This window comes from Molothrus ater, chromosome 5 (assembly GCF_012460135.2).
Source record: "Molothrus ater isolate BHLD 08-10-18 breed brown headed cowbird chromosome 5, BPBGC_Mater_1.1, whole genome shotgun sequence".
Taxonomy (NCBI): domain Eukaryota; kingdom Metazoa; phylum Chordata; class Aves; order Passeriformes; family Icteridae; genus Molothrus; species Molothrus ater.
In genome coordinates, this window is record NC_050482.2 from 68,344,853 (window position 1) to 68,359,920 (window position 15,068).

The following is a 15,068-nucleotide window of genomic DNA, read 5'->3' on the forward strand; positions in this document are numbered from 1 at the left end:
ACACATCCAGCACTGAGAGATTTCAGTCAGATTTGCCTTTTCAGAAACAAGCATTTGTATTCAACAACACCCTGCTTTGTAGCCATAGCTCCCTTCATAGAGAGCAGGCAGGAAAAACTTCCCAAGGATATTTCCTGGGAATCGCAGCGAGGAACCTCAGAGAAAGAGAAAACAATTCTTATCTCTACTTGCTGCTCCTGTTATTTTTGCACATGTAGAATGTGTTAGGAAGATTATTTACCTGAAGTGATTTATCAATTAGATTCTACTAAGGATGATTTTGATTCCTTGGCCTATTGGGTCAAAGCTTGTCCTGGCTGTCTAGAGACAGTCATAGGTTTTTCTTTAGTATCTTTTTAGCATTCTTTAGTATAGTTATAATATAGTATTAATGTAATATAGTATAGTTTTAATAAAGCAATTGTTCAGCCTCCTGAATCAAGAGTCAGATCCCAATCTTTCCTCATTCCTGTTGGAGGCTCCCTACATTCAATACTGCTTCAACAGCAAGCATCACAGATTCCAGTGACAGCACACTCCCCACCCTGTTGTATCTTAACTCTTAAATTTGCAAACACCTTGATATTTATTTATTTGCTACAGCTCTTAACACCTTCCTGAACATTGAACTGAAAGGTGATGCTACTCAGTCAGCTGAGCCCCTGCCTTGAGTTTTTGACAAATCCCATCACCTGTAAATGATGTTAGCAGTTTTCCAGCAGACTCTCTGGTAATTAAACGTTAATTTGATAACACATCACCCACCAGCATAACCTAGCAAAGCAATGATAGGTGCAGCTCCATCAGGCATTGTGTGAGTATCACTGCTCCATTTCAGTGCATGATGGCTGCTAGAAAGGTGCTATGGGCATGATTTTTCTCACTGTAAAACTCTCATGATAGGTTTCAGCCATCCTTCACTTCTCTGGGGCATGACATGAAATTTGAAAGAGGGAGCAGGAGTGCTCATGTAGAAAGAGAGGATTCTGTTCTGATACCCTCAGAGGAATGTCAGGATCAGGGTGCTGTCACACAGAGTTGTCTGTGTGTCATGACAAGAGGCTTTTGAGACACTACCTGAGCTCTGTGTAACCTCTTTAGCTCCTCTTGCTTGGCTTGTCTGCGGGCAGCTTTCTGTACTCGCCGCGTCAGCTTGGCATTCAGCTCCTCCTCTGTGTAGGCCCTCTGAAGGAAGGAAAACAGCAGCAGATCTTATATACATGCTCAGGGATATGAGGGCAGGGATGACCATTTTCTCCTCCAAAAATCTCAGAAGGGAGGTGTTCTGTCTTTGCCATGGCTGTGTCAAAAGTCAAGCTTCTGTAGGCAAAGGTGTTCATGGTGCAGTGAGCAACAATTTCAGGATCAAATCAGGAGTGAAGAAGCATCTAAGCCAGCTGCAAAGCTGTGATTTTATATGACATCCCACCCCTGCCTTCCCCTGCTATATGAAACCTCTCCCAAAGATCAAACCAGTTTTTATTCTCAGTAGTTTTAATTTCTCAATAAATTTAGCCAAATGGATTTAGATAAATCAATGAGTGCCGTGTAGAGGGTTCATCTTGATAGGAGTCCCCTTGATTTCATTTTAAAAGAGGGTAAAGGCTTGTCTACATGAACAGTTACAGCAGTGTAAGCTAAGAAATTACTACAGACTAATGTAGAATATTGCACCACCAGAAGCCATCCAAAAGGGGAAAAGCTATGTTTATAGAAATAAAAGGGTATTTAATCTTCTTTTCTGTCAGTGAAACTAGTTCATGAATATGTCTTTCTGACATTACTGAAATTTGGTTTAGGATCTCACCAGATACACTAGTTGGATATATCATGGCCTAGAAAGGCTTTCTCTCAAAGAGATTTAACAGAGTCAAAAAACTTGACAACTGCACTGAGTAAACTACAGCAAAGAAAAAGCCTCTTTTCTCATGTACATGTATGTAAGCTTTAAGGGGCTGCTGTAAACATACGTCTTCCACTTCTGGAAAGAGATCTCCATGGACAGTCAACTTCAAGAACAGAACGTTATGTCAGACCACCCTGAAATTTGCTTGATTTAGTTATTGTGCTGCCACATTGGTCAGTCTACCTTTGTTGATAGTTCTCAGTGAACACAGTTCAAGGTAGCATCACAGCTTAATTAAAAATCCCTCAGGTAGGTCATTGGCAAGCACCACTGTTAAAGCTTCAAAAAGCTCAGACTTTACTCTTTCTTTTTTGAAAACACAAATCCACGATGGTACTCAAATTAGAAGGTGAGGAGACAGAGCACATGAACTTTCTATCCCATGTAACACTGTTGTGACTGCAAAGACAAGACAATAAGAATTTCAGAAAGCAGCAACTTCTGCCTTGATTTTAGCTTGATACAGAATTTCACTAAGATTTGAGCCAACTCAGCAATTTTGAAAGCTGCTGATCGAAGTGTGATGATTCATTTGAATTCACATTCGAAGCATTAAAAAAAGAATATACAAACATATTTAATTTCCTTGAAAACCAATTTGTTCTGAAGCTCATAGACAATCCACATCACTGCACAGTGGCGCACTGATAAATGCATGCATTCCAACCAGACATTTCGGAGCTTAATGCATTTTTGGGAGACATCCTCTACAAAGAATTTGCTGCCCATGTCTGCTAACATCTCAGGCATGCACAGTCAGTGTTGATGTTAGTGCACATGTGGTTGGAGCTATGGATTCAATGGGTTAATGTATAGGGGGACATGCAATGCAACAATGGCCAACTAGTGGGAAGGGAGACACTACCTTTGACGAGTATGATCTCTTGAATGCCAAGGCGTGTGGTACATAGATCGACTTTAAAGGGGGAATGGTAAAGGGAGAAAAATAAAAAAAAATGCACAAAATGAAGCAAAATCAGTTCAACATTGAAAACAGATGCACAGTAATAAAACAAGGTGGTTTTTACATGAAACGAAATTGTGCAAATGCTGAACGTGACCCAGACTGATGGAGCACAATGGAACTTCTGGCCACAAAATCAAGTTTCTAGCACTTTCCTGAAGGCAATTTGTTTTGTCACTCTCCTTGAAGATACAGTCAACTAGGAAATACCTTTTTTCTAGAGGAATTATTTGCCCTTTGTCTACCTGTATGAGTATGAAATTCTGGCTTAAGATTTGGAATAATAGCTTATTTCTGGAACATATTTGGTTTGAACTGGCTTGGCCAACCATGTATTACTCTGTCACACAACTCTCCATTTACATTACAGTCTCTCCTAGGAGTTGTGTTTATTCCACAGTTTTAAATTATTTCCATTTCATAGAAATGATAATTGACATTTAACCAACATCATAAATCTTATTCACTGCTTCATGAACTAGGAAACACCAGATGGGCTCAGAGTGGGTTATGTGTCCTGCAGTAGTGGAACCTCCTTGTCTAAAAGGAGAGTCTCCAAAGATCTTGAGGAGCTAAAATTGGAGGGGGAAAGGAGCAGGAAAAGGAGGGGGAAATCACTACTTACCCTAGCCAAGGACATTCTATGCTACCCTATAATATAATATATTGCCTTATGTAAATATAAGGCAAGTAAAGCACTTAGCTTTATTTGCTAAGAGGGGAGGTAAATTTCCCTTCATGTCATGAAGTCCAGAAGGCATTGTGCCACTCTGGGCAAACAGACAGCATTTTGCACTCTCACATTCAATTAACTAAAACCAGTCACAAACGAGAAGCCAGAGAACAACACCAGCATGTTTGCAGGCTCCAGGAAAAAGCAAGCTACCTGTGGTGGTGAACACCTGAGCACAACACCACAACTGTACAGGAACAATGACAAACACACACATGGTGACAGTACACCTACAAACACAACACCCACGGGGCGCTCACGTCAGGAATTCTTTACAAGATGCTTCTCTTGAGAGACACCACATTAAACAACACTGAATTAATTCACTGCTGATCACAAAGAGCAGGCTAAACAGAGCAGGCTGTCTGGGAAGCAAGCTCACTACATTACCAAAAAAGCAGCACAAACAGGATTTCAGTTTGGAGAAGGGGTTCACATAAAAGTTAAGTAGCAAACAGTAAGTCAGCTCTTACCCATAGAAAGTAGCAGGCAGGTTATAACTTAAAAAAATACAACTCCCACCCCAAACCAGTACAAACCCAGCTTGGTCAGACTCAAAGTTTGGTTACATTTCTTTTGACAGCAAGGCATTCCAGTGTTTGCATGTATATTCTACATCCTTGGATAGGATGCAACAAAATGAGGTAAGTCAAGCTTTCAGATCCATATCCTCTAAATAAATACATTCTCAAAACTGTTCTTAAGAGAACAGATGCTGAGTAAATAAATTCTTAATGTAACTTCAGCAACTTCAGCAATGAGTGAAAATGAGACACTACCACCTTGACAGAGTTTGTGAGATATTTTCAGTATGAGGATTCCAGGCATCTGTCACTGTCACTTATCATCCCCTCCTGTGCTGAGAGATGTGATCTGTCTTTCTGAAAAAGCCATTTTAAATCTAAGTGCTACAGCATAGAAAAAAAAATGACCATCAAGGCAGACCAAAAACTCTGTAACTCTTATCTGAACCCCAGGTATTGGGTATCTGTCCTCTGCTGGCCCCAGGTACCTCATTCTTCTGCATCTCTTGGAAAATGCAGAATTTCTCATGAAACGCCTTGAGGGCATGCAAGGAGGAATGGAAGGGGGAGAGAAAAAAGGGAATAAAATAAAAACAAAATAATCTTCCTCTCAGATGAGATCTAGACCAACTAGGGAAAGAGATTAAAAGAGAGATAAGTAAATACAGAAAATTCCTATTTAGTTCATCAATTTCTTCCACCAGCCTTAAATGCATTCATTAGCTATTCTAGTTCATTCTAGCATATATACTTAGAAAGCATTTCATATGACACTTCAATTTGCAGTAGTTCCACACCTTTGCCATCTCAGCCAAGGATCAGCTTGGCATCTGAGACTGATTTGTACTCATGGGATGACAGATTTGGGACAGGAGGCACAGGCCACTGTGTCTGTGACATTTCCCTCCCAGCAGCTCTTTTCTTCTTGAGCTTTTTTTAACATGTGTACCAGGCACCACCAGTGGGAACACAGTTTTCATTTCATTCCAGAAGAGCCTTCATGTTCTGAGGGGTCAATAAAATCTCTACATATTCTAAACCTTGCCAATTCTGTCGAATAGTGACATTCTACAAATGAATCAAATAATTTAAAAAGAACTAGCTTTGAAACTTTGCTTTCACTATACATTTTCCACATATAAATGTGTGCAATTAAACTAAATTCTTATACTAGATCCTTAGGTCAGTAGGGAGGGTGCACAGCAAGCTCCCTACCCTGGACTTCAGGAGAGCAGACTTTGGCTTCTTCATGGATCTGCTTAGTGGAATGCCATGGGATAAAGCCCTGGAGAGAGGAGGGGCCCAGGAAAGCTGGTTAACATTCAAGGAATGCTTCCTCCAACCTCAGAAGCAATGCATCCTAACAAAGAGGCAACAATGCTGTGTGGATGAACAAAGGGATCCTGGACAAACTCAAACAGAAACAGGAAGTCTACAGAGGGTAGAAGCAAGGGCAGGTAGCCTGGGGGGAATACAGAGAAATTATCCATGCATCCAGGGATCAGGTTAGGAAAGCTAAGGCCCTGACAGAATTAAATCTGCCCAGGGACATCAATGGCAACAAGGAAAGATTCTATAGGTATGCCAGTGATAAAGGAAGACTAGGGAAAACATGGGCCCTCTCCAGAAGGAAACTGGAAACCTGGTTATCCAGGATATGGAAAAGGCTGAGGTGCTCTAATGTTGCCTTGATTTTCACCAGCAAGTGGCTCCAGCCACAGCATCCCAGTCACAGAAGGGGTTGGGAGAATGAAGAACTGCCCATGTAGGAGAAAGTCACATTTGAGAATGTCTAAGGCACCTACAGGTGCACAAGTTCTGAGGGAACTGGCAGAGAAAGGGCCTCAGCCACTATCCATCTTATTTGAGAAGCTGTGGCAGTCTGGTAGAGTTCCCACTGACTAGAAAAGGGGAAACAAAATCCCATTTTTAAAAGGGGAAAAAGGAATACCCAGGAGATTACAGGCTGTTTCCTCTTAGTGCCCAGTAAAGTAATGGGAGAGTGAGACAATGGATCCTTCTTACAATAACAGTGCAGAGCAGCTTGTAATCATGAAAACAAGTGAAACCATCTTATTTTAGATAGGAAAGTCAGCCAACTTAGAGGAAAACCTGCTCCATGGGAGAAAGTAAAAACAACAACATTAATCACCTAGGTTTCTGATGTGATTCTCTGAGTCTGTGACCTGACTGGTGCTAGATCCATCTAAAATGCATTTCCCACCTACATACCTCTCGTTTGGATTTCTGGGAGGAGCGTTCCAGAATATCATCACTGGAGAGGTCAGAGTCCTCTGAGAAACTCAGGTGCTGACGGAGCTGTAAATCTGCCAAGTTGGGAATAAAAAGGAGAAGTCAGAAAAGTGGTAACAATCCTTTCTGTAAATCTTTTTGCTCAGCTGTAGGTTGTTTGATTAGCACCAAAAATACTCAGTCCTTTCGTGTCTGTGTCCATTGTTTTGCCTGGGAGGGATCAAAGAAGCCCTGCTCCACAAAACGACCAGCATGAGTTTGAGCTGTTCTAAGAGAGCATCACTTCCTCCAAATGCTGTTAGAAATAACGATCATGGTTCTCTTTTGTGTTGTATCAATGCTCTTAGGATAGATACAGCACTTGGAATGACAGCAGCTGGCTCTATTTTGGCTGTTTGTACAATGCTAGAGAAATGTAAAATGTTTGCTTTTAATCACATTTATGGGTAACTTTTTTACTGTATCCCAAGCTGCCATCAAACATCTCTGCCTGCAACTGGTGGGCATGTGAAAGATTTACAGGAGGCTGCCAACTCCCTCCTTCAGAGATCAGCAGACAGCCACCAGATTACTGAGAACAGGAATAACAGCATCTCTGCAGTCTTCAGCTTCTGTGGAACCAGGTAGAAAGAAAGAGAGATCAGACAAAGAAAAGATGAAGATCAGATTTAAAGTAGGGAGGAAATGTCACAAGTTCCAACAAATGATGCTTATTTATCAAATCTAAGACATAAAACAGATGTACCTTGTACATATTGAGAATTAAGCTTTCAGTTAGGGTTCCATTTTTTTTCAGAGGACTCTGTCAATATGCAGAAACACAAATCCAGTCCCTAGCACCTATCCTACTCTGCCCATCTGACACTGGGAGCAGCAGCATTCACACGGTAGCTGAATAACAAAGCAAATCAAAACTACTTTCAAGGACACCTTGGAAAAGTAGGAGAAGTGCAGAGTGCAGAGGCACTTATCTGTTATACCTGCAGCTGTAATCAGTGGAGCAGAGGGTTTGTGCTTGCCAGAATCCACAGTGGCATTACTTGAGGGAGTACTTGGGCAAGACTTTTCATCAGCCTTTTTCTTCTTGTCTTTCTTATAGCCAGAGAAAACAGACTTCCATAAGGACCTAGGCTTTGTTGCTTCCTCTGTCCCACCACTAGATTTGTCAGAAAGTCTGCTATCGTTTTTGGATTTCTTCTCCTTTTTGTTCTTACGAGGGGAGAAGAGGGAACTTCTTTTCTTGCTCTTCCCACTGGAGCCTTCTGAAGAGCTGACAGACCCTTCAGGTCCAGCCATGTCAGCAGGAGGAGTGGAGTACTTCTCAGTAGCAGAATGATGTTTTCGTGCGGATCCCTCTGCTAATTTCAAGGCCAAATGTTTTGGAGACTCATAAAACAACTCTTTGGTCTTCAAGGGCATAGAAGATGCCTTTCTTGCCCTTGTGGCCGCAGTAGCAGCAGGAGCAGCAGTCATCTCCATATCTTTCATCTTACACAACTGTTTAGCCATGGCATCTCGTAGTGCTGGGCTCTTGACAGACTTCTCTCTGGCTCTCATTCTTTCTTCAGCGAGCTCCTTGGCCTCCACAGAAATGTCAGGGAACACTCTCTTCTTATGGTGAACCCTTCCTTCCATGGACGGTGGACCACCATTTTCTTTCACCAAGGGCAAAAGATGTGGTTTCTCTGGCCTTGGCCTGCTGGTAGGAGGTGTAAAGAACTTCTCGTGAAGGCTTGAGTCCTCTGTCCTGTCATCGTACGTGTCCTCCACGTCATCAGCAAACGGGATTTCATCCACGCTCTCCGCAAACGACTTCCGCACCTCCTCCCTCTTGGCCGGGGCTGGCTCCTTGGCAGGAGGGGCTGGCTCCTGGCGCCGGGGAGCAGGAGGGGTTGATGCTGGTGTTGGAGGTGACCTGGCTTCCACCTCATTCTGCCAGAGTGCCTGGTACCTCTTCCTGCGCAGCGTGGCCGGCTCCTCGTTCTGAGGAGGTGGTGGGGGCGGGCTCGACGGGGGAGTTAGCATGGTGGAGTCAGAAGTGTTGAAGCTCTGGCTAGCCATGGTTCTCATGTTAGATGAGCTCTCCTGAAGGCCAAGCCCAGAGCTGCTGGACACATCTCCCCGTACTTCATTGGAAATCTTTAGCTCTTTTTCTGATGGAGACTTTGGAGTAAGCAGAGAAATCTGCTCATTTTCTAACTTGGATAGTCCCTGCCTTCTTGGGGCAGGCTGGGGTTTCACAGGATGGATCCTCTCATCCCCTGAAATATTCCTGCTATTGAAAGTCTTCTGAGGAGTTGCCTCCAGAGCAGACACAGTGAAGTTGCTCTCTGAGCGTTTGTTTCTGTCCACAGGGGTGAGCCCCAAGCTCCGTCGGATTTCAGCACTCTTCATCCAGAACTCTTCCACGAGGCTGCTCCGTTTCAGGGCTTCTTCTGCAGTAGTGGGGCTCCCCAGTTTTTCCACCTCACCATCCTGGCCCCTCAGGGCCAATTTGGCTAAAGGAGTAGATGTTAAGGCTGGGACAGGTTGGAAACATACTGGAGGCTCCACTGGGGATGGAATGGATGTTTCAGCAGAAGGCAAAGGCTGGGAACAGATAGGCATTTGAGCAGATGCTGGGGATGAGGCCAGTGCTGGTGCTCCTGGCTGGGACTCTCCAAGTGATGGGGCTGCAATGGCTTCTGGTGATGCAACTGGCTGGGACAACACTGGAGATGGTGGCACCAAAGGGCTCTTAACTTTCCTTTCTTTGGGAATTTCATCCTTTGGTCTTTCCTCAAGAATGAAAGGCTCAGGAAAAAAGCGTGGCTCTGGGGATTTTATTGCACGGCACACTTCAGCCAGGGGATCTTCTGCATCCTAGAGAAAAATGAAAAAGGGGAACGTTAATAGTCACTGAGCACATGAGAATACAATTCCTTTTTTTTTTTTTTTTTTTGCTTTTAACAAAGCTAGAAATAAGGAAACCATTCAAGTATCAAAATACTAATTTAATGTCCCAAAGTCTGCCTGCTAAACAAAAACTCTTTCGGACAGAATCATTAGATGGCTATCAAAAAAACAAGCTTTATTTTAATAGAAAGTGAATGCTGTCAGCAGGCCAGACTCAGCTCACTGTAAAAGTAAATTGGCCTATGCCAAAGCTCTCTAAGACAATATCTTAGCAATTCCTTAAAAAAAAAAAATAAAACATTTGGAAGGGAAAATTTGAATTGAACATTTTAAGGGTCATGTACTTCCAGCTCTTACACACTGCAGTACACTTGCAAGCTGACAACATGACAGGACAACACTGACATGCCTCACTTCCTTAAGCTGAGCTATGTTCAGCTCTGGAACAAAGAGGCACTGCTTTGGTTACTACTGTAATTTTCAATTGCAGATGCACAGAATCTGTTTTTGGCACATCAAAGACAGCCAGACCAGGATAAACAGGAAACACCTTACTTATGGCTCCCTACATTTATCACATATACCTGTTCCTAGCTGCTCACTGAGATTAAAATATCCTGGATAATTCTGCCTGGAGCTTTGTGATAGGAACTTGTGTGGCTGTGATAGAGCCACTGAACTCTGAAGATAGGAAAACAGACAGTATACATTATATTTTAAGGCTAAATGAAGTCAGATTTCAAGATCAACATAAATATTAGAAAAGAAGGAGAGCCCCCTGCTGTCAGTCCTCAGTTTATCCAACAAACTGTTTTATTGAACTACAGGAGCTAAGTAGAAAATGTCAAAGACTCCCTTTCTTACCTCTGCTTGTTTTGCTTTGGGACTAGCAGCTGGAGACAGAGGAAGAACACTCTCACTAGAGGGCTGGATGGGGATGGATGGCTTGCATGGACCTAGGGAAAGGAAAAATGTTACCAAAATACATAAACCATTAATATTCTATCATTTTTAAATGTCACACACAGCAAGTAGAGACAAATTTCTCAGCTTTTTACAAATTTTAGATTGGACATCTGGAACACAACAAAAATTTTTAAATGTCCAAAATGATACAAACTTTTTAACAACAACTTTTACACAAAAAAGCAGTTAGAAGGGTTCTCACATTTTACAAAGCTGTAATTAATGGATTCAGAACATTCTTCTCAAAATATTAATGCAAGCACAGACCTTGCCACTGAGAGCGTGAGGTGATTCAAATCCAAGAGACTCTCTTCTCCTAAATCCCATAACTGTATACTCAAATGCAGTTGACATCATTCAAGCACTAAAGAGAAAGTGATTACCTTCTTCTGTCACACTGTGAGAAGCACCTTCTGCTTCTTCTTCTTCTTCATCCTCAGAGACTTTCAGCTCTGCCCCTCCTGCACCACTCTGACGTAAGCGAAACTCTGCTTCTGCATCAGAGGCAATGTCTGATCATGGAGGGAAAAAACAAGAGAACTTGGATCCAAGTCCATCAGGGCATAATGCTTTCTATTCACATGGTGCTAACCACTTTCATAACCTGAACACTTAAATGTTCACTCCTGTTTTTGGTGATAATTAGTCATTTAAGCAGTAAATGTAAGCAGTAAATGATTGGACTGTTAGTACGAAGAGTTAAATCAGTAACTGAAGTTTTTCTTATCAGTTCTCTGGAAAATTTTCCATGTTTTCTGCCATATGCAGTTAATTTTACAATAGCACAGGAAGCATTCTGACAGTATTATGGACCTTTCACAAATTTAATTCTATTTCTGTTATTCATCAGGATTAGTATTGAATACAGACACAAGACATGGGGTGAGAGGACATGAGAAATTCATTACATAATCCAGGACATTGAGGTTCTTCTCTTTCTTTTTGTCCCTCACTCCTGGCTCCCTCTCAGATATTTGAAACAAACTCCCACACCTCTAAAAATAAGACCAGGTTTAAGTACCCTCATGCAAAGTGTTCATTGCCAATACATTCTGCTCACACAACAGGTTTAAAGGCTGCACAGTGGTACCCTACCATCGTCCAGCTCTGCACCCGTGTCTCCCTCTTCACCTGCCTGCCCTTCTGTGTCTGCAGGCTCTGTGCCCAGCTCATCCTCCACATCATCCTCCTCACATGGAGCTAGAATATATTCAAATATTGAGGGAAAAAAGAAAAGGAAACAAACACTACACAGTGAAAAAGTTCTATATTGAACGGCACCAATAGTTTACACCAGAGATGTTTATCAGTTACTGTCAATACAAGAAATCCTGAAATGTGTCACCTGGAGAGACATCTATGGTGAAGTGACACTTCCAGACTCCAGTGAATCAAGGAATGCCTACCCTTGGGAGTATCCAAAGCATTTACAGTGAAAGCTGCCAGGGCTTTTCTGAGAAACAGGTGTTGTGAAAAATTAAACAAGAGGGGACTGGGAGGACATCAAACCAGAATAAAGGTTACTGTTCTTCCAGGAACATTTAGGGTTTTTCTTTACCACAACAGAACAGTTACCATCACTTGATAGCACATGTGTGTTAGGTCAAAACTGGAACCTCAAAATTAACCAGGACTGTTCATCTTGAAATTGAAACTGGCTTTGAGGGTGTAAGTCAAAGAGAGAGTCTGGGTATGGGATTTACCATTATTACACTTGGAAACTGTTTAACTCTGTGCAGCTACAGCAGTCTTTGGTAATAAGGCCTAAGAAAATGCATATGCTGTACAAGTGACTAGTGCACAAATTGAAATACTTTGAAGTAATTAAAATGACATATATAAAACCTTTTTTCTGTTACAGATCATTAATTGAGACACTTCTAAGTAATTCAAATTACTTATTCAAAACTTTTTTTTTCCATTTACAGACCACAATTTGATTTACTAGGTCAAAACAAAGAAGAGATTCTTGAATTTGTTACTCTCAAAACTATGACATCTGACACTACTGCTTTTGACAGCATTTAATTACAGGAGGAGAGACAAGATCAAAGTGTGGAGTATAAATCTCATTATTAAATGATATTAAAAAAAAACCCTGTACAATGGATGATTTCCCGCTTTTTTTTTTTTGTTAAACATTTCCATTAAACATAATTTAAATATTAAAAAAAAAAGTGAGCACTTCCAGTTCCTGATCCTTTTTATTTAATAGTGATGATGTGGCTCTTGGAACTATTTGCATCATTGCATTGCTAATTAAGGCAGTCTTGAAAACAAATCAACCTTCCCTGAAACCGAGGTGTTGCAGCCTCTCCTTTAATACAGGTTTTTGCTTATTTCAAAAGACAGCCTTCAGCAGCTGGTTTGTGTTCTTCCTTCAACCTGAGAATTTCCTTTTTTCCATGCTCTGCAGCGAGCATGAAGTAGTTTATTTTCTGTCAGCTACTGTGAAATGCAGTTCCACTCATGTGTGATAATGTACTGGCCTATTCCTTTACATCAGAGGATTATCAAATCCAGACCCTTACCTATGTCAAGCACAGGAAAACTGAATCATGTGGAAAAGGCTGGAGTGCCTACAGGAGCATTTATAAATCTACTGAATAAAATCAAACCATATCCCAGTCTGATCATTGCTTAGGTATGCAATAGCTTATGTTATTTTGGAAATGATAATGTTATGGAATGGCTTTACGGTAACAGCAAATGTGAGTAATCTTAATCAAAATTTGCAAAAAACATAAGTAATGTTAAGAATATCTGAATCCAGTATGTATGTGTGGGTCTTCAGATTCAGAACCAGAATGGATGTGACACACACGGATTATGTTGGAGAGAGAGGAGAAAATCAGGTTTTAAATAGGTTGGTACAAAAAACTCAATGGTAAGATTACAGATGCATCAATAAGTAACAACTTGGTGCAAGGGTGGGTCCCATTCTGAGGGACACAGGAAGCTTGCAGTGGCTGGTTATATGATACATATACTGTGCATATACATATATGCAGTTAGGATGAGGAGCAAGAGGCCAAAAGCTGTCACACAATAACTCAGAAGTTACACACTACTGCAGCCAGAAACTGGGATCAGCACTTGGTTCATATTAGCTGGCAGCTGTGAGCAGCCTGCATCGTGTGCAGACACCTTGTAAACACTGCTGACTTGCCAAAGCAGCAGCAGAAGCAAAGTTTTAAAGGCAAGCTGGCTATTCTGATGTGCCAAAGCAACTCAGCTGTAGATCAACTACCCAGCACAGACTGCTCCACTAATTCAGACACCTTCACAGCTTTACACAATGTACTCCCTCACGATCATACCAGAATCTTCAGGCTCATCGATTTGTAATAGAGCTTAGAGGACCACGCAAAAAAAATCAGCTGAGCTCTACCATCCTTCAAGGTTCCTGAGACTTTCCTGAATATAAAGAAATACAACCACCACTATTCCTAAAGATCTTAGCTTCAACTTATTCTTCTTTGCTGTTTTCTTCACCACACAACTACAGTTTGCAGTTGCTACAGAGAAGTGCAATTGCTTTAAGCATTCTCTGTCACTTAACCTTTCAGCTGCAAGAAAGCCCCGCTTTCCTTGAGTCTAAGGGTTGGGGGAAGAAAACCTGGCCCATCTTCAGTTGCCCAAGCAAATCTGAGCGCTCAGCTGGATCCCTCCTGCATTGCTGCCCCCAGGATGAGCTGTCCTTGGCCTGCCTGCCGAGGGTTAGGGTGAGTGTGGAGCTCATGCGAGAAGGGGCTGTCTGAGCAAGGCGGACATGCACACTCCCCGTCCCCCCTCCACCTCCACTCATGCAGTAGCGACAGGGCCGTAAGTTCCAGGGTTAAAGGACCAGCTCAGCTGCTGAAGGCACGGAGAAGAGAGGGGCAGGGTTATTGTGCATTGGAATACATAGAACATCACCAAACTACCTCCAGGGACCGTCTCCAGCCACGCCTGTACCGCCTCATGGCGTACGGAGGGAAGGTCGGATGCTGAATTTAAAAAACAATAAATTGTAAGAAGTCAAAATTAGACCAGCAGTCAGAGTCTAAAACAGAAGAGTGACAGAGGGAAATTTTTCAGTAGCAAATCCAGGAATAAACCTATGAAATTTCAATCACCCGATTCCAGGCTTGAGAAGTAAATTGAGATAACACACAAGTGTCAGGAGCCTAACGCTCCTTTGGGATCTGTAATGTTAGAGGAAATATTCCTGTGTGGCACAGTGAGAAGAACACCACATCTGACCAGCACCTGCTGCTACCATGCTCCCCTTGGAACTCTGCAGAGGAGGGAAACTGAGAGAAGGAAGAGCTGAGCAGTGAGAGAGGGGTCCCACGTGTCCCAGAACCTGCTGCCCAGCAGAGGAAGGCGCTCATTCTGCTCCCAAAGCGGAATGAGAGGGATTTCTGGGAGCTGTGACACTGTCCCAGGCTGTCACATCAAACCTCATCACTGCTGATGCCAATGGGCTCTCCAAACACCTCGGATCACGGAATACACCTCCTCAGCCAGGAACAATCTGTCTCTTGAACTCAGGTTGGAAACTTACAGCATGTCCACAAACAGATGTTGGCAACAGCCTTTGACATACCCAAACTGCTGATAACACCTGCACACACCTCTGCCATATGACAGAGCAATAGAAGCAGCTAATTATACATCAAGATTGTCCTAGGTTGGCCCAGTTTCAGGGAACAGAAAGGAAATACTGACTCCCTTCCCAAAGGAATTTGGAAAGATCACCTGTTGCTGGCCACTGTAATAGCCCCCCATAGAAAAGTAAGGATTGAACTCATGACCTTCAGACTATGAGAATAAAATACAAAT

At 42.3% G+C, this 15,068-nt stretch overlaps 1 protein-coding gene across 3 annotated transcripts in view; it reads right to left on the minus strand.

The window, feature by feature from the left end:
- Positions 1-15,068, minus strand: part of MICAL3 (microtubule associated monooxygenase, calponin and LIM domain containing 3) — a 160,498-nt gene that overhangs the window by 22,093 nt on the left and 123,337 nt on the right. For 2 of the 3 annotated variants that reach the window (XM_036400849.1, XM_036400847.1), the window contains exons 23-29: positions 11,337-11,441; positions 10,625-10,753; positions 10,140-10,231; positions 7,361-9,242; positions 6,360-6,454; positions 2,772-2,822; positions 1,078-1,185 (exon numbers count right to left, since the gene is read on the minus strand). In XM_036400849.1, coding sequence (XP_036256742.1) covers positions 1,078-1,185; positions 2,772-2,822; positions 6,360-6,454; positions 7,361-9,242; positions 10,140-10,231; positions 10,625-10,753; positions 11,337-11,441 — 2,462 coding nt within the window. Of the gene's footprint in view, positions 1-1,077; positions 1,186-2,771; positions 2,823-6,359; positions 6,455-7,360; positions 9,243-10,139; positions 10,232-10,624; positions 10,754-11,336; positions 11,442-14,167; positions 14,231-15,068 lie in introns of all 3 variants that reach the window. The other variant, XM_036400848.1, reaches the window with a different exon arrangement.